We start from the raw sequence: 20,344 nt of genomic DNA, 5'->3' as shown, positions 1-20,344 counted from the left end.
CATAGTTTGCATTCCTGGCATATTAGCTTTTCAGGTTTTCATAAAGGAATTCAAGGTATGTGTATAAATACTTAAACTAGAGAAATTAATTGTTTCAGAAATCCCTAATCTTTTAAATTGGAAATTACTTAATGATACAATCACTTCCCAAATAATAAATTTATAAAAATTGAAATTCTTTGGACCAGCACTAATATAACCTAGGTATGTAAAAGGTATTAAAAGATACAGCAATACTCCTAGCATCTCTACTGTATTAGAAGAGACACAAAGTAAAAGTTATCCAAGTTTTTGCACTTGCTGAAGGTATAACCCTATTTACTACATTTTGTACTAAACATTCATATGGAGGTAAATGGTACTATTTAAGGGGAAAAGAAAATCCTGAAACATGTTTAATGCTATGACGTAAGGGTTAAGAAACCAAAACACATAGGCACATGTATCAGTCATCATTTCCATTGCGAAAGGCAGAGTGGGGATTGAATTACTCATTATGTACATGATACAGAGTAGAAGTTCTCAAACTTCTTGTTCTGAAGACTCCAAATAGTTTTTCTTAAGTGAGTTTTGTTTATCAGTATTACTCTATTTGAAATTAAAACTGAAACAACTTTAAATGTTTTTATTAAATCATTTTAAAACAATAGACCCATTACATGTTGACCTAAAATAAATAGTTATTTTTATGGAAAAATAACTATTTTCCAAAATACAAAATTAGTGAAGAGTAACATTCCTTTGTATTTTTTTCAAATCTCCTTAGTACCTGTCATTAAAAAAACAACAATAACAATAAGATTCTCATATCTCGGGGCTTCCCTGGTGGCGCAGTGGTTGAGAGTCCGCCTGCCAATGCAGGGGACACGGCTTCGTGCCCCGGTCCAGGAAGATCCCACATGCCGCGGAGCGGCTGGGCCCGTGAGCCATGGCCGCTGAGCCTGCGCGTCCAGAGCCTCTGCTCCGCAACGGGAGAGGCCACAACAGTGAGAGGCCCGCGTACCACAAAAACAAAAACAAAAAAAAACAAACAAACAAAAAAAAAAGATTCTCATATCTCTTTTTGCATTGTTTATTATTGTTTTGGTTAAAATATTTTTTAAAAAAATATTTAGTCTTACACAGCTGTATAGTAGAAAAAGAGACTGTTTCATATCCTGTTCAGATAACTGATAGTATACCAAAACTCAACAGTGGCAGTTACTTAAAGGTTAGTTGTAATGTGGAATTTGAAACTATATCAGTGAACATTTCCAACTCTGTCACATTACCCATTGGTTATTTAGAAGCCTGTTGTTTAATTTCCACACATTTGTGAATTTCTCAAATTTCTTTCTGTTGTTGGTTTCTAATTTAATTCCATTGTGATCAGAAAACATACTTTGTACAATTTCAGTACTTTTACATTTATTGGGACTTGTTTTATGGTCTTATATATGGTTCTGCTTAGAGAATGTTTCATGTGTGCTTGAGAAAGATGTGTTCTACTAAAGTTGGGTACAGTGTCTATACATGTCTACTAGATCTAGTTGATTTCTAGTGCTGTTCAAGTCTTCTTTTTCCTTCTTGATCTTATGCTTAATTGGTCTATCCATTAATGACACTGCTATATTATTAATAATTATAATAGTATCCAACAACCATTATTGTTGAATTGCCTGTTTCACCCATCAATTCCTTATGTATTTGGGGCCTCTGTTATTAGATGTACTCATGTTTATAATTGTTATGTCTTCTTGATGGATTGATGAAAATGTCCTTTTTTATCTCTACTAACATTTTTATCTTAAAGTCTGTTTGTGTCTATTATTAGTATGGCTACTCCAGCTCTCATTTGGTTACTATTTCCATGGTATATCTTTTCCATGCTCTTACTTTCAACCTATTTGTTGTTTTTTAATTTAAAGTGTGTCTTTTACAGACAGCATATACTTGGATCATGGATCATGTTCTTCTATCTATTCTGCTAATCTCTGCCTTTTGATAGAAGTGTTTAATCCATTTACATTTAATTACTAATAAGGTAGATTTATCTCTGCCATTTTGCTATTTTGTTCCTTGTATGTCTTATGTCTTTTTTCTTCCTCTGTTCCACCATTACTGCCCTCTTTTGTGTTACATATTTTCTAGAATTTGATTTTAATTCCCTTGTTTTTTGTACTCTATATTTGAAGTTATTTTTTGTGTGTTTCCTCTCAGAATTACAGTTTCCATTGTAACTTAGAAAACAAAATCTACTTCATATTAATACCAACTTAATTTCAATAGCATAAACAGACTTTGCTCCAATATGCCTCAGTTTACTCCCCCCTCCTTTGTGCTTGTATTTTCATACATATTACATCTTCATGCATTGTGAGCCCAACAACATGGCTTTTTCATTATTACTTTATGCAGTACTGTTTTAAATTAAATAAGAGAAAAGAGCTACAAACAAAAATATATTTATAGCATCTAGTAAATTTACCTACAGTTACCTTTACTGATACTTTTTATTTATTTCTGTGGATTTGAGTTCCTGTCTAGTGTACTTTCAGTTCAGCCAGAAGAACTCCCTTAGTATTTCCTGTTAGTTAGGTGTGTTGATGACAAATTTTCTCATTTTTTATCTCACAATGTGTTAATTTTCCCTTCATTCTTCAAGGATAATTTTGCTACATTTTAGACTTCTTGGTTGACTATCTTTTCCTTTCAACACTTTAAATTTTCATCTTACTGTCTTCTGGACTCCTGGGTTTCTGATGAGAAATCAGCTTTAATCTTATTCAGGATCCCTTGTACATAACAAGTTGCTTATCTCTTGTTGCATTTAAAATTCTCTTTGGCTTTCAACAGTTTGACTATGATGTACCTTGGTGTGGATCTCTTCAAGTTTATCCTACTTGGTGTTCATTGAGCTTTTAGATGTGCAGTTTCATGTATTTAATTAAATTTGGGCAGTTTCAGACATTTTCACATCACATATTCTTTCTGCCTCTCCTCCCCTCCTTTCCTCTGGGACTCCTATTATTGTTGATATTCTTGATGGTGCCCCACAGGTCTCTGAGGCTCTGTTCATTTTCTTTATGTTTCTTATTTTATTTTCTGTTCCTCACACTGGATAATCTGAATTAACATATCTTCAATTTTATTGATTCCTTCTTCTGCTAATTTAAATCTACTGTTGAGCCTCTCTAGTGAATTTTTTATTTCAGTTATTGTACACTAAAATTAGTGTGGGATTTTTTGTGTGTATGACTTATCTCTTTATTGATACTCCATGTTGGTGAGATATTGTTCTCATAATTTCCTTAAATTCTTTACATGATTTCCTTTACTTTCTTTGAACATATTTATAATAGCTGATTTAAAGTCTCTACCTAGTAAGTCAAACATCTATGCTTCCTTGGAGGAAATTTCTGTTGACAGCTTTTTTTTTCCCTTTTTATGAAACATACTTTCCTGTTTGTGTGTGTCATAATTTTTTGTTGTTGAAAACTGGACATTATAAATAATGTGTTCACCCTGAAAATACCCCCCTTAAGTTTGTTGTTATTGCTGCTGTTTGTCCAGTGACTTTCCTGGATTATTACTGTGAAGTCTTTATTCTTTATTGTATATAACCATGAAGTCCTTATTCAGTAAATTTTAATTGTCAGCTATGAGTGGACACAGTTTTTCTTAAATAAAAGATTGAGAGATTAGGGCCTTCTCAGTTCTTTTGTCTGAAAACAGGTTACACATATGTGTGGACTTGTAGATTACCAGGAATATGTCAGAGCTTTTCAAAGTCCCCTTTGAACATCTCATTGACATTTTTCCTTTTAAGATTTGGTCAACCGCTCATTCGCCCAAACTGATATCACCGTCTCAGGCACCACCAATAAAAACAATTGCTAATGATTGTTTTTAATAAACTTCCAGTTTGATAGAGCTGTTCACACTGAGCAAGCTCTCAGTCTGGCCAAATAAAGACAAATATTGAGAATGGAGCTTTTCAGGGAACTGCCAGACAGGTCAAATAGTGATAATTCTCTGAGGATGGAACATTAGGGAGATCCGCCCCTCCCTTTGCTGCTAAGCTGTTCATTTTCAAAGGTACCTTAGTATCAAAGCTATTGGTCTTCAGGACTACTTCAGAGCTGGGGAGGGGTTATGGGAATAGGGCAGGTTAAAAAACAATAAACACTGTTTTATTGCGATTTAGTTGTTTTTCTTAGATACTCCTTGATTCTTGCAAAAAAAATTTTAACAATTTTTGACAGTGTTCTTATTTCTTTTATGGAGATTTTTTTTTGGTTCTTACTAGATCTAGAAGTGATTCTCCCATACTCTGTTACTTCAGAATCCATTGGTCTGTCTTGTACTTTGAATGATCTTTCATGTATGCATGGTTTTGTAACATCATGCATTGGCCATTTGGAAAATACTGGTTCACTGAGGTATGCATATCTTCCTAATTTTAACACGTTTCATAGCATACTATTTAAAAATCACATTTGTTAATATCACTGCTGATCTCATAAGTAAGTTTTTACGTTTTAATGTGTCAGGCTCATGGTGGTGGATACAAGTCTTCCAAAACTCCAATTTCATTTATAAGCTCAAATTTTATCGGTAGCAACAAATACTATCAATTAGTGTCCCAAAAGTGACATTCAGTTTGTCATTTTCAAGAGAATGTTGGCTCATACCCAAGTCTGAATAACCATAGTTTAGTGCCACTGCTAATTACCAACCCTTTTGCCAATGGGATTTTTGGACTCCAGGGGTCTTTGCACCACATTTTGAGAACCACTTTGTAGAGGAATCAAGTCTGGATTTCTGGACCTTGTCTTTCAATATCAGAGTGACTTGTGCATGGTGAGAAGTTAATTTCAGCTTTAGGACTCATAACAGACACTTGCTTACCTGACTTTTTAAATTGACTATAGGACAAAAGAGAAAAGCCTATATAAATCTGTAAAATAAGATACTATGAATAGGAGTATGAAATTTTCCAAATGTGAATTAGAAAAAAATATTCAAGAATATAACTGGGAAGGTTCACAAAAAACAATACTTATAGCCCAAGATACCAGTCTTCCAGTACATAGACTAGACTATGGGTAATAAAATTAATTTGAGGTTATAACACTGTGATAAATATAGCCTCATAAGTATTATCTCCAAGCCTCATTGCAATGAGACAGGTTTAAAGTATTAAAAAGCATACCCTATTCCAAAGAAACAAACCTAGGAGAGATGAAATAATTTATGTTAAGAAGTGTATACCACATTAGCAATGTTTGTTGCTAAGCATGTGAAGCACCTTACAGCTGGTGGGAGTATAAACTGGTAATACCACCTCAGTAAGAAAAAGAATAGGCACTACCTGGTACAGTTAAAGATGCATATATCATATGACTTCACAGTTCTGCCTCTGGGTACATAACCCCTGATAAATGTTTGCACTTGTACATCAGGTGACATACATAAGAATGCCGTGTTTTTCATGGCAAAAAAAAAAAAAAATGGGAACAAATGTTGATCAACAAAAGAATGAAAAATATTTATGCTATAATCATTCAGTGGAATACTTTACAGCCCTGAAAGTAAACTACAGCTACTCATCCTTAATCATGGATGAGTCTCAAATCAATGTATTTTTTAAACAGTCACAGAAGGGTACATACAGTATGATTCCATTTACATAAAAATTTAAAATAGGCATAACCAAATATATTTTAACATTTTATGTATATGATAAAACTTAAAAAGGAAAAAAGGAATAATTGCATGAAGAAGATAGTTGAATAGAAGTTAAACTATGAAGTTAACTGTGATTTGCTTTAAAACTGCATATATATGCAGGAATCAAGACGGCAGAGTAGAACTTGGAGCTCACCTGTCCCCACAAACACATCAAAATTACATCTACCTGTGGAACAATTCTCACAGGAAACTATCTGGAAACTAGCAGAAGAACTCCTAGAAAACCAAAGCTGCAAGAAAGATCTCCGTGTAACCGGGTAGGATGGGGAAAAAAAGGCATTGGGTTGGTACCTGCACCCCTGGGAGGGATCTGTAAGGAAGAGAAGGTCCACACAGGCTGGCCCTTTCCCTGAGGAGCAAGCTAGTTGAGCCACAATCTCGGCATTCCAGTCTTGGGGTCCTGCACGGAGGAGACAAACCCCCTTGCCTGCTGGGAAGTCTGCTGAAATGTACAAAAGGGCTGGAGAATCCTAGACTCTACTCACAAGGAGTGCACATGTGCTGGCTTGCCAGCTATCAGGGCGGAGAGAGCCTTGCACTGGTGGCTGCCACCTTGCTGCCCTTTCCAACTGAAAGGGGCAAACACCCCAGCCCCACTCACTCCACACCACAGCTTGGCGTGAAATCTGGGGAAAGACTCAGTCTAGCTATGCAGAGACAGACTGGGGCACAGAAATATTAAAAATCACAGAAGAATACTATGAACAGTTATATGCCAACAAGTTGAACAACCTTCCAAAAAATGGATAAGTTTCCAGAAACATACAGCCTGCCAAAATGAGTCAAGAAGAAACAGATAATTTGAACAGACCAATCACTAGAAGTGGAATAGATTCTGTAATTAAAAGAAAAAATAAAAAACTCCCAGCAAACAAAAGTCCAGGACCAGACGGCTTCACTGGGGAATTCTATCAAGTATACAAAGAACTTACACCTATCCTCCTCAAACTATTCCAAAAAATTGAAGAGAAAGGAACACTCCAAAATTCATTCTATGAGGTCACCATCACCCTGATACCTAAACCAGACAAAGACATTACAAAAAAGAAAATTACAGGCCAATATCTTTAATGACTATATATGCAAAAATCGTCAACAAAATATTAGCAAACCAAATCCAACAATACAGAAAAAGGATCATACACCATTATCAAGTTGGATTCATTACAGGGTCACAAGGATGATTCAACATATACAAATCAATCAATGTGGTCCACCACATTAATAAAAGGAAAGACAGAAACCACATATATGATCATCTTAATAGAGGCAGAAAAAGCATCTGACAAAAGTGAAAATCCATTCATGATAAAAACTCTCACCAAAGCAGGAGGGAACGTATTTCAACATAATAAAAGCCATTTATCACAAACCCAGAGCCAACATAATAGTGGTGAAAAGTTAAAAGCCTTCCCACTAAATTCAGGAACAAGACATGGATGCCCACTCTCACCACTTCTATTCAACATAGTATTGGAAGTCCAAGCCATAGCAGTCAGACAAGAAAAAGAAATAAAAGCTATCCACATCAAAAGGGAAGAGGTAAAACTGTACTATTTGAGAGGACATTATACTCTATGTAAAGAACCCTAGTGTCTCCACAGAAAAACTATTAGAACTAATGAATGAATTCAGCAAGTTAGCAGGATACAGGATTAATATCTAGAAATCTGTTGCATTTCTTTATACTAATAATGAAATATCAGAAAGAAAGTTTTTAAAAATCCCATTTAAAATTACATCAAAAAAATAAAATATTTAGGAATAAACTTAAGGTGGTGAAAAACCTATATGCTGAAAACTATAAAACACTGATAAAGAAACTGAAGATGATTCAAACAAATGGAAAGATATCCCATGCTCTTGGGTTGGAAGAATTAATATTGTTAAAACAGCCATACTGTCCAAAGCAATCTGCAGATTTAATGTGATCCCTATCAAAATACCCATGACGTTTTTCACAGAACTAGGACAAATAATCCTAAAATTTATATGGAAGCACAAAAGACCCAGAATTGCCAAAGCAATCCTGAGAAAGGACAATAAAGCTGGAGGTATAACTCCCCCAGACTTCAGACCATACTACAAAGCTAAAATAATCAAAACAGCCTGGTATTGGCACAAAAACACACACAGATTAATGGAATGGAATAAAGAGTCCAGAAATGAACCCACCCACCTATGGTCAGTTAATCTACTACAGAGGTGGCAAGAATATACAATGGAAGCTGGAGGGACCAAAAGCTAGTACTATAGACTTTGCCTCCCTCCTCACCTTCTAAACTTATCAGACGCAGGTGAAGAGAGGAAGAAAGAAAACCAAAATATTCCTGGACTGCAAGAACCTGACCAATCACTGACAGCCACTGATGCTGCCTCCAACTGCATCCTGTCCGCGTGTGATGGGTGTGCTCCTGATTAACGCCTCTCTCTCTCTCCCTTCCCCCCCTTTCTTCTTCCTCTTCTCCTTCCTCCTCCTCCCCGCCCCCTCCCCCCTTCCTCTTCCTTTTCCTCCTCTTCTTCTTCCTCTTCTTCACCTCTCTCTCTCTCTCTCTCTCTCTCTCTCTCTCTCTCTCTCTCTCTCTCTCTCTCATTCTACAGCGTGCTGTGGGTTTGTGCTAATAAATTTGAGAATGTTCGGGTCCTGTCATCTCAGAGTGACAACCGGACAGAGGAGGAATCACAGAGAGGTTTCATATCAATTAAGACCTGTGTTGAGTATCTCTAAAGAACAGTCCAAAGTGAGCAGTTCTTAAAGACTCTTCCCTGGGGACAACAATGGGTTACGGTCCATCCTGTCTCAAAAACTCCTGATTAATAACTGAATCCAGGCTCCCACCACACCCCAGAAACTGGGTAGGCTTTTTTTTTTGCCTCCTGCAGCTCCCACCAGTCCATTGGCTTCAGGGAGTGTGTGTGCTGTGGGAGGCCTCCATCCCATCTGAAGCAAGGAAAGGATGGCCCAACACAAATTCTTCCAACAGGACTCTTTACTGAACATACACACTACCCCAGGAAGACGTACCAGCATGGAAAACTACTTTACTCTAAGTCACAGAAGCTGAAGGAGCTAAAATTTAGCATCGCACAGTTTTCTGTGAGATGTATATGCAGGATCAGCAAGCATGGGAAATTCGAACCAACCCCTGCAGGGATTGCCTTGGGCTACAATCCAATTGCCTTGGATTCTATAAGAAAAATCCCTTTGAAAGAGCATCCCATTCAAAATTTATTCATATGTAGCTTAAAAGCCACCCAGGTTGTACTATTACCTGCAGTAATTATTCACATGCAAGGGAACCAAGAGAGCGTATCCTACTTTGAAGGTCAAAGAATCCCAAAAATACAGGAAAGGTGTGTTTTGGGGGGCAGTGAGAATAGTGTTCAACTTGTGGGATAAGACCAAATTATGAAGTTGTTATTTTAAAGGGCTTTTAAATGCTACATAGGATGAACTGCCAGCATCCTGAAGAATTATAAATAGAGCTTCATGTTTTTGTGAAAATGCCATATATTCATTTCAAAAAGTGCTTGGTTCCAGTTTTATTATAAGTGCCTGTCAGTACAGCACGATGTTTAAGAGTGTGGACCCTGCAGCCAGACTACCTACGTTTGATTCCTGACTGCTACTTACTAGACATGAGGCCCTGTGCAAAGCCCTCACTTTTCTCATCTCGAAAATGGATATAACAGACTGTTGAGCCAATGCATATAAAGTTATTACTACTGTATCTGGCATATTGTAGATGTTCAATAAACTTTGGCTATTATTATGATTGTTTCTAGGAATCTAAAATTCTCAGCATATTCACTGAGATCAGGGTAATACTAAAGACAGTTCGAGACCTGGTAAATGCTATAAATGCACAGTGAATTCTTTACCAATATTCAGTGCCTGAACACAATCCTCACTTCTCTAGCTGGGACACTGCATTTTGATGATATTTGATCATGACATCAAAAGAGACTAAATTCACAGAAAGACTTAGAAATTCCACTTGCTCAGAAAATAGGATAACTGAATAAAAAAATGAAAAGTATAAAATTTGTTTAGACTTCCACACCAACTCTATTTTATCCTCCAAAAGGAGTGTTACAGGGTCAATTTCACTAAAAATTAAATTTATTAAGGGAGATAATTCAAGCAATTATGCTAATTAACAAGTGTTAGAGCCATAGACAGTTAGCTTAACACTATGTTGTCCAGATAATTAGATGAAAGCTTTTATTTATTCCATTAGCCCAGCTAATTTATGGTAATTCCCTATAGCCTTCTTGCCTATAGATTTTATGGATCTAAGAGACCTAGATTCTATATAAAAATTAAACAACTGGGGATTTCAGAAGCAACATGAAAAAAAAATATATATATATACAGTACAGAAAAGACAGTCTCTTCAACAAGTGGTGTTGAGAAAGCTGAACAGCTGCATACAAATCAATTACAACACTCCTCGAACCATACACAAAAATAAACTCAAAATGGCTTAAATACTTAAATATAAGACATGACACCATAAAACTCCTAGAAGAGAACATAGGCAAAACATTCTTTGACATAAATCATAGCAACATTTTCTTAGATCAGTCTCTCAAAGCAAAAGAAATAAAAGGAAAAATAAATGGAAACTAATCAAACTTAAAATCTTTTGCACAGCAAAGGAAACCATCAACAAAATAAAAACATAACCTATATAATGAGAGAAAATATTTGCAAATGATGTGACCAACCAGGGCTTAACTTCCAAAATATACAAACAGCTCATACAGCTCAATAGCAAAAAAAAAAAAACCCAATTAAAAAATGGGCAGAGGGGCTTCCCTGGTGGTGCAGTGGTTGAGAATCTGCCTGCTAATGCAGGGGACACCGGTTTGAGCCCTGGTCTGGGAGGATTCCCACATGCCACGGAGCAACAAGGCCCGTGAGCCACAACTACTGAGCCTGCGCGTTTGGAGCCTGTGCTCTGCAACAAGAGAGGCCACAATAGTGAGAGGCCCATGCACCACGATGAAGAAAGGCCCCCGCTTGCCACAACTAGAGAAAGCCCTTGCACAGAAACGAAGACCCAACACAGCAAAAATAAATAAATTAATAAACTCCTACCCCCAACATCTTCTTTAAAAAAAAAGGGGGGGGGCAGAAGGCCTAAGTAGACATTTCTCCAAAGAAGACCTGCAGATGGCCAACAGGCACATGAAAAGATGCTCAACATCACTAATTATTAGAGAAATACAAATCAAAACTACAATGAGGTATCACCTCACACCAGTCAAAATGACCGTCATCAAAAAGTCTACAAATAGGGCTTCCCTGGTGGCACAGTGGTTGAGAGTCCGCCTGCCGATACAGGGGACACGGGTTCGTGCCCCGGTCCAGGAGGATCCCACATGCTGCGGAGCAGCTAGGCCTGTGAGCCATGGCCGCTGAGCCTGCGTGTCCAGAGCCTATGCTCCGCAACGGGAGAGGCCACAACAGTGAGAGGCCCGCGTACCGCAAAAAAAAAAAAAAAAAAAATGTCTACAAATAGTATATGCTGGAGAGGATGTGGAGAAAAGGGAACCCTCGGACACTGTTGGTGGGAATGTAAATTGGTGCAGACACTGTGGAAAATAATATGGAGGGTCCTTAAAAAACTAAAAATAGAACTACAATATGATCCAGCAGCAATTCCACTCCTGGGTATATATCTGGAAAAAATGAAAACTTTAATTCAAAAAGATACATGCACCCCAATGTTCATAGCAGCACAATTTACAATAGCCAAAACATGTACAATAAATAACCCAATCAACAGACAATTAATTGGCTTAAGAAGATGTGGTGTATATACATAAAATGGAATATTACTCAGCGATAAGAAAGAGCGAAATATTGCCATTTATGGTAACATGGATGGTCCTAGAGAATATTATACTTAGTGAAGTAAGAGAAAGACGATATCATTTCTATGTGGAATCTAAAAAATAATACAAATGAATCTATATAAAAAACAGAAACAGATTCATAGACGTAGAAAACAAACTTAAGGTTACCAGAGGAGAGAGGAAGCAGGGAATTTTATTCAATATTTTGTTTTTAATAACCTTTAAAGGAATATATGGAAAAAATAACTGAATTACTATGCTGTACTCCTGAAACTAACACAATATACTTCACTTTTTCAACTATACTTTAATTTTTTTAAAAACATGCATGTCTAAAGAAAAATGCTTTCTTTTGCCTATCTACAAACAGCAATATAGATACAGAATTTTGGTAATTCTTTCATGGAAGTAGTATGTGGTACAAAGCATAATATTCTTCTTTCTACATAAAAAACTTCATTAACAAGTTTGTTTTTATTTTTTGTGTGATAGTCTATTATGAAACTTACTCAGTTAGTAATGTCTTATGAGTAATTCCAATTCTTGTAGCAACCTGTTTTCTTATGGTCATTGAAGCAAATGGATTTCTAAAATTCTTAAAATATCAATCAGGCTATTGTAGCATCAGTGAAATTAATAATTTCTTGCCTGTCATCTTGAAGGAAAATCATTTGTAGTACATAATTAAACTATCTAAACTTCTTTATTTTCCCTACTTTATTGGGAAGCACAGTGGAATTTTTAATTCTGCGAAGTGTGCAAAGCATTTCTTGATCATTTTCTCATCTCTTCTTAGGATACCCATTGCAGACATTGGTTTCTTTGTACCCCATTTAATTAACTTTGATTTCTAAAGAGGATAAATCATTGTATCAAAGGTGTGAGGAATGTTCCAGAAATAGGGAACAATACACAAGTTGGAGATAAACTTCACCATTGTAACTAGGCTCTGCCAGTGATGTTTTCCTTGAGTGGAAAATAATGTATTCTCTAAGTCTAGTGCAGGAGATAAAAATGTTTTGGAACTCCTCAGCAATATTTTTTATTCTATTATGATTATTATGAATGGATTTTATTTATTTTTGAGAAATTTTATTTATTGAGAAAATTTAAACTATGCCCAGTTTGTTCCAGAAGGGAAAGGCAATGCTATGTTCAACAGAAATGTCATAATAAAACTATTCCAGGTGGGACCAAAAGTAGTAAAGAAAATTTTGCCTAAAACACTCATCCTTATGTAATAAAGAAGAGACATGATTAGATCTTAGAAATATCTAATAAAATTAATGAACTATATAAATACAACTATCAAATCATTTAAAGTGTTAAGAATTTTCTACTAATACAGGGTTTTTTTAATAGTAACACTGGTTATCTATTTATGAACATGTTCTCTAAGTAACTGCCATCTATGTAAGAATTTTATGGAGGAGTGTTTACTTTTTGTAATAGATTTGCTGGAAACTTCAAATGATGCACTTACTTTCCAAGGCTTAACTATTTCTTTTTTATTGCAGCCCTTTGGAGTGAATCAGCCTGGACCTTATATCATGTATACAACTGTAGATGCAAATGGATATCTGAAAAATGGTTCAGGTAAGACTCGATATGCATAATAGTACCTTTAATCAATATATTAACAAAGTAAACTGGATGACAAAAATTATCATATTTTCACATTCTTTATAAAGTCTTCACTTTTTATATTATACTTTGTCTTTCTGTATACTTACATCAGTAGATTACAAAAGGTCCTCATGACAAATATATTAACATTAAATTCTTCATATATCCCTATTGTATGGAGCCACATAATTATCCTTATTTTTTAGTTGAAGTAACAGAGATTGGGAACATTTACTTCAGTTATCTTGATCAAAGTATGAAATAGTAAATTAGTTAACAGAGCTCATCTTAGAAGAAGTAAAAATTAGGAATCCAATCTACTCCTAAATTAATCCTAGTTTTTTCATATGTGGACTAGAAATGAATATTATACAAATTTATATAATATTATGTAATCATATGTTTTGATATATGATTATAAAGAAAAATCTTGTTTTACATTTGAATAAAGGGAAATGCAATCAATCAAGATAAAAGGGGAAATAAGACTAGGCAAAGGATGTCTGATCTTGACAGATGGCTAGCTGACTGAGATACGATCCAAATCACCATAAATACAACTGTGAACATTTCAATTCTCTAAGGAGGAAAAGGAATCCTAACATATTGATATGCTTCTTTGAGAGTGCTAGAGTCCTAACCATGAAGAAATACGTGTAACCAGAGTTACTGTTACTCCTCCATTTTTAAATGAACTAAAAAAAGGGAAGAATTCTGGGCTTCTCTGGCGGCGCAGTGGTTGAGAGTCCACCTGCCGATGCAGGGGACGCAGGTTCGTGCCCCAGTCCGGGAAGATACCACATGCCACGGAGCGGCTAGGCCCGTGAGCCATGGCCGCTGAGCCTGCGTGTCCGGAGCCTGTGCTCTGCAACGGGAGAGGCCACAGCAGTGAGAGGCCCGTGTACCGCAAAAAAAAAAAAAAAAAAGGGAAGAACTTGCCATTTTCATTTTATATAATGGCATAACATAATATACCAGAGTGCATTTCCTTTTAAGCTAATTGTACACATTTAATACTGTCATCATGCTACTGCATCAGCACAGAAACATTCCATGAAACAAAAAGTGTCTGAAAAATTCAAGGAGAAATTTACAGACTCAGTTACAGTTTACCCTTGAACAACATGGGGGGTTAGGTGCACCAGCCCTCTGTGCAGTTAAAAATCTGCCTATAACTTATAGTTGGCCCTCATTCCTCCATATCCTCCAATTCAACCAAGTGTGAATTGTATAGTACTGTAGTATTACTATTGAGAAAAATATGCATATGAGTGGAACTGCGCAGTTCAAACCTGTGTTATGCAAGGGTCAACTGTATAGTCAAATACATTAATGTACCACTGTCAGTCAAGGAAACTTAAAATAAATCTGGATATAGTTGATTTGAACAAATTACTTATTTACATTTTAATTCATAGATATATTAAACTGTATATAAAAGATTCTAGGACCAGCTGGTTTTATTTTTTATCAGTTAACTCTTTGAGACTTTCAAGAGGCACATAATTTTAGTTCTAGATTAGATGTTTCGGAATGCAGGGGGAAAAAAGATGAAATTACTTATTTCATTTTATGAAGCTAGTATAACTTCATAAAGCTAGTATAACTTTATGGCTAGTATACAAAGCCATTATACCCAAAAGCAAAAACTAACAATTTAAATTCATCTGTATTTTGAAAGAATTACTTACTTAAGACCATCAAGTAGGTGATTACCTCGGGAATGCACTGATGGTTTCATATGGGGAAAATTTCTTTATTATAACAGTAAATCAATTTTTTAAAGATTTGTCTCCCTCTTTTTTTATATATAATGTATATTGTATAAATCTTTCCATGTCTGTTATCTAGCTAGTCCTAATTTTTTTTAATTGAAGTATAGTTGACTTACAGTGTTATATTAATTTCAGGTGTACAACATGAGTCAATATTTTTATAGATTATATTCCATTTAAAGTCATTATAAATTATTGGTTACATTTTCTGTGCTGAACATTTTATTCTTGTATCTTATTTATTTTATACCTAGTAGTTTTTAACTCTTAATTCCCATCCCCTATCTTGCCCCTTTCCCCACCACTCTTTCCTCTGGTAACCGCTGGTTTGTTCTCTATCTATGAGTCTTTCTATTTTGTTGTATTCATTTGTTTGTTTTATTTTTTAGGTTCCATATATGTAAAAACATACAGTATTTGTCTTTGTCTGACTTACTTCACTAAGCATAATATGCTCAAAGTCCATCCATGTTGTTTGCAAATGGTAAAATTTCATTCTTCTTAGTTCTAGTTTCTTTTGGAATTGTTTTGTATGTGGATACAGTAACTGGATAATTTGCTGGGGTTTTTTTTCAATATAGCAATATAACCGTAAAGATCTATGTGATATATTTTTGTGCATTTAAGTGAATAATTCTCACTTCATAGAAAAAAATCTAGAAAAATACTCATCAAACTGTTAACATTTATCTTGGGAGAGCAAGATTTCAAGAGATTCACTTACTATTTGGTACATTTTTGTAACTATTTACTACTTTTAGTCCTTTTTATTTTTAAAAGATAAATTTTACAGCAAATTGAAACCTACCAAAAATTAGATATAGAAGATTTTTAATCAGTGATTGTTGTTCACAATATATATTTATTGAACCTCTACTACAAACTAGGCATTGGTACCTAGTAGGATATCTTATTAGATGCGAAAAACCCATTCAATAATATTCACTACACATTGCTGTTTTCTTAAGTGAATGGAAAAATATTTCCTTAGCATGATTGCTTTTTAATCTACTCCAAAACAATAATGGAACATTGGGTTTATTCTCACTCAATTATATATTTACTTCTTCCCTGGATTAGGAAGGAATTTGTAAGCATAAACTCAAAGGAGAAAATATCTATAGAAAAGATAAATGCATAAATCAAATGAATGCATACATTTTCACTGCAAAAAATCATAAACAAAGATAAAAGACTGTAGCAAACTGGGAAAATCTAAATGTCCAACAATTGAGAAATAATGTTATGATATCTTATAATAATTTCCAGCCTACAAAATATTTTAGAATAATTTTTGATGAAATGAACAGATGTTTATGGTATAACACTTGGGAAGGAGGCACATCTGTGTGCATAATCCAAATTGTGTGGGTGTGGGTGTGGAGTTTTTAAGTGAACCCATGTATAGGAAAAATATAGAAACAAAATGACATATAGAAATGTTACCAGGAATACCTCTTGGTTGTGGGATATTTTGTTCTTTATTTTTTGCATTTTAGTTTATACACTGATCATATATTGCTTTTAATTTGAGAAATATGTTAATAATAAGTAATCATAAATATTTTTAAAGTATTTCACGCATATGCTATATTTCATGCATAAATATATGTTCTAAACAGGGAAGTGGCACTTAATTTAATTGACTTAGGAAGTATTATTATGAAAACCTGCCCCAAATTTTAAAGGATGAAAATTTCTAGTTTAAATGTTAATTAAGCATGTTGAAGTCTAAAGAAAAATTACTTGGTTAAACTATACCTTCCAACCCATACAGCCCCACTAGTAGAGAACTTTCCACTCTAGGAAGAGAACGACCACATATGAATATTTGAGAAGTTGCAACCCTGGTTTTCTTATAGAGCAGCTAGGTCACTACTCATTAGTGGATCATGAAATGCATTTAATGGGTTCTGTTAAGGGCTTTTTATTTAAAAGAATAAAAGGTAGAAAATATCAAGTGTATCCTACATTTAGTATTGTTTCATGAAAGCTTTATTTTAGGGTTTGTGTATCTGTGTTCTTACTGGGTGGTGACATAAAATATAGTTTTTACTGTGGGCTGTGACCAAAAAAGTTTGAAAGCCACTGCCGGAGACAATAACATGCCTTAGTGTTATTCAACAAAGGCCTGGCCTAATTATCCGTTCTGCTTGTAGACAGATCTTATTGTTACCAAATACTCTGTGGTCTTACTCCACTTCCTAGCAAAGCGTGAATAGCCAAATGTTACTAGACAATTATATTACAGAGGAGTCATTAATTTTCTAAACCATTTACTACTCTTGTAAATCAGCCAGAGACCTGCAATAAGTACCCAAATTTCCTAAATAATATTTAATAAGAACTTAGTAGATAGGAGCATGTAGGCCAAATTGCATGGATTAGGGAGTTGTTGGTCATTTCTAAATAATAACACTCTTAGACCAAGAATTGTTTTCTACCTCTTAAATTGCTTATTTGGCCCTGCTGTTATAAAATCATTTTCCTTTAGTCCTCTAATGTTACTATTTGTTAACATATCTGAGAAAAGCATAAGTAACCTTTACCTACTATGCACTCTTCATCATATGCTTCAAATATAAGAGCAGTTAAAATGTATGGTAGACTGATATGAAAGGGCAAAAAAGCACTTGGATTAGGTATAACAAAATTCATATTGATGGTAAACATTAGATTATTGAGAAAAAATGATTTGTTGTAACATATAAGCACATTGTCTTTCTATAATTTTAACCTTTCAGGTTTCTCCATTTTAATTAGTAATTGTCAATTACATCTTCCAGTGTCAAAACACATTTTATTCTTTATGTTCATTTCTCACCTGCATATTTTCTGAAATTATCTTCAAAGTATAGTCATGTTCCATTTATCCACACATAATTATCCGTAAAAGAATTTTTTAGTCTTGAGTTATTTTATTTTAATTACTCATCACATTTTAAATTCTCATACCCCAAAATTTTAGCATGAGCAATACTTAATCAGGCATACTTTTGTGTCAAAAATCATAATTCATAACAAGATAATGGAAAGAGTTGTTATGCCCTGCTGGATTATCCATGACATTCTTCTTATCTGAAAGAATGAATTCTTGCAAGACGAATCATTCCCTTTCCTTACCTCACACGAAGTAAACACCTCACAGGAATAATCAAGTCCACAGAGATAAAGATGAGGGCATGGCGAATAATGATTTTTTTTTTTTCACTGAAATGAAAGAGAGAAAGGGAAGGAGGGAAAATATGGACTAGCTCTAAGCAGTACTGATACATCCTCTTCATTTAATTGTAAATTGAATTAATTAATTAATTACAAGAAATACAGAGAGTCTGAGAAACTGTAAGGAAGTTTACAAATTCTTCAGCTATTCAGCAATTAGAAATCCCATCTACACAGATGCAAGTGGGTCACAGTCATATTCTGGAAGACCAAAAGAAAGAAAATAAGAAACTGTAGTGCCGGGCTTCCCTGGTGGCACAGTGGTTGAGAGTGCCTGCCGATGCAGGGGACACGGGTTCGTGCCCCGGTCCGGGAGGATCCCACATGCCGCGGAGCCTGCACGTCTGGAGCCTGTGCTCTGCAACGGGAGAGGCCACAGCAGCGAGAGGCCCGCGTACCGCAAAAAAAAAAAAAAAAAAAAAAAAAAAGAATCCGCCTGCCAATGCAGGGGACACAGGTTCAAGCCCTGGTCCAGGAAGATCCCACATGCTGTGGAGCAACTAAGTCCGTGCACCACAACTACTGGGCCTGCACTCTAGAGCCCGTGCACCACAACTACTGAGCCCACGTGCTACAGCCGCTGAAGCCTGTGCGCCTAGAGCCTGTGCTCTTCAACAGGAGAAGCCACTGCAATGAGAAGCCCGCACACTGCAACAAAGAGTAGCGCCTGCTTACCGCAACTAGATAAGGCCCACACTCAGCAATGAAGACCCAACACAGGCAAACATATAATTAATTAATTTTTTTAAAAAGAGAGAGTGAAATATTTGAAGTGTTGAAAGAAAAAGTTACCAACCTCGAATTCTGTATACAGCAGAATTACCTTTTAAACACAAAGGAGAAATAGACTTTAATCAGATCAACAAAAACTGAGGGAAGCATCGCCAGCATATCTGCTCCCCCAAAAAAGTTAAAAGAAGTTCTTTAGGGATAAGGAGTATGATAGATCAGAAACACATACCTATATAAGAAAGGAATAAATAAATGAAGATAAGACCTTTTATTTCTTAGTTGATCTTAAAAATAACTTTTAGATTGTTTAAAGTAATAATAGTAACAGTGTACTGGATGATGATAGTATATGAATAAGTGACATGAATGACAGCAATGTCATAAGAGATGGGAGGGGGAACCAGGATTATGCTGTTATTTATCTAAATTGGTCCTTTCCTGGAAATGACAATCAGGAATTCCTTACCACCAGCTTTGCATGATAACCTCCTTCAGTGAAACAGTAGTGGGTTATAAAACTTAAACATGCTTTATCTTCAAAGATGAGTGACTGTGCAACACTTACCCCTAATTTATAGAGAACTAAAGAAGACATGAGATTAAATAAGGGTAAGGAATAGTAAGAATAAATCAAAAAGAAACTTATAAGGACAAATTGATAAATATGAGCAAGTCAAAAAGACACAAGAGTAAGAGAATAAAAATTACAAGAGGGTGATTGTATTTGACAAGTGAAAACTTCAGGAGCATGAGAGTCATTTGTAATATGTATGTTGTCTGAGAGTGGGGGCTGTGCATATAGACAGTAAATTCCACAGTGTAGTGGTTTGCTCTGTGAAGATTTTTATTATTATTATTATTCAAAAACTATTTATTGAACATACCAGTATGAGATATGATCCTAGGTACTTTAAGAAGTATAAAATAGGGTCTTCACTGGTGGTCCAGTGGTAAAGAATCTGCCTTCCAATGCAGGGAATGCGGGTTCGATCCCTGGTTGTGGAACTGAGTTGCCACATGCTGTGGGGCAGCTAAGCCCACATGCTGCAAACTACAGAGCCCACGTGCCCTGGAGCCTGCACAACAAAACAAGAGAAGAGAAAAAACCTGCACGCCACAACTAGAGAGAGGCCTGTGCGCCTCAATGAAAGATCCCGCATGCCTCAACAAAGTCGCAGGTGCTGCAACTGAGACCCAATGCAGCCAAAAAAATGGAAAAAAAAAAAAATACTCATAGCAGCCAAAAAAGATTTTTTTTTAAGTATAAAATATATTCATCATCCTCAAAAAGTCTGTAGTTTATTTGGAGAGTAAAAACAAGAAAAAATAAGATGATAAGCCACTAATGAAAGATTTTTAGAAGACTAGTAACTTTCTGGAAGATGACTGAC

At 35.4% G+C, this 20,344-nt stretch overlaps 1 protein-coding gene across 2 annotated transcripts in view; it reads left to right on the top strand.

Moving 5' to 3' along the window:
* Positions 1-20,344, top strand: part of ITFG1 (integrin alpha FG-GAP repeat containing 1) — a 267,360-nt gene that overhangs the window by 218,990 nt on the left and 28,026 nt on the right. For both annotated transcript variants that reach the window (XM_059045665.2, XM_067018203.1), the window contains one exon: positions 13,116-13,194. In XM_059045665.2, coding sequence (XP_058901648.1) covers positions 13,116-13,194 — 79 coding nt within the window. The remainder of the gene's footprint in view (positions 1-13,115; positions 13,195-20,344) is intronic.

Source organism: Kogia breviceps, chromosome 18 (genome assembly GCF_026419965.1).
Source record: "Kogia breviceps isolate mKogBre1 chromosome 18, mKogBre1 haplotype 1, whole genome shotgun sequence".
In the NCBI taxonomy this organism is placed as follows: domain Eukaryota; kingdom Metazoa; phylum Chordata; class Mammalia; order Artiodactyla; family Physeteridae; genus Kogia; species Kogia breviceps.
The sequence above is the reverse complement of the archived record's forward strand: the minus strand, read 5'-3'. Positions and strand labels throughout refer to the sequence as shown.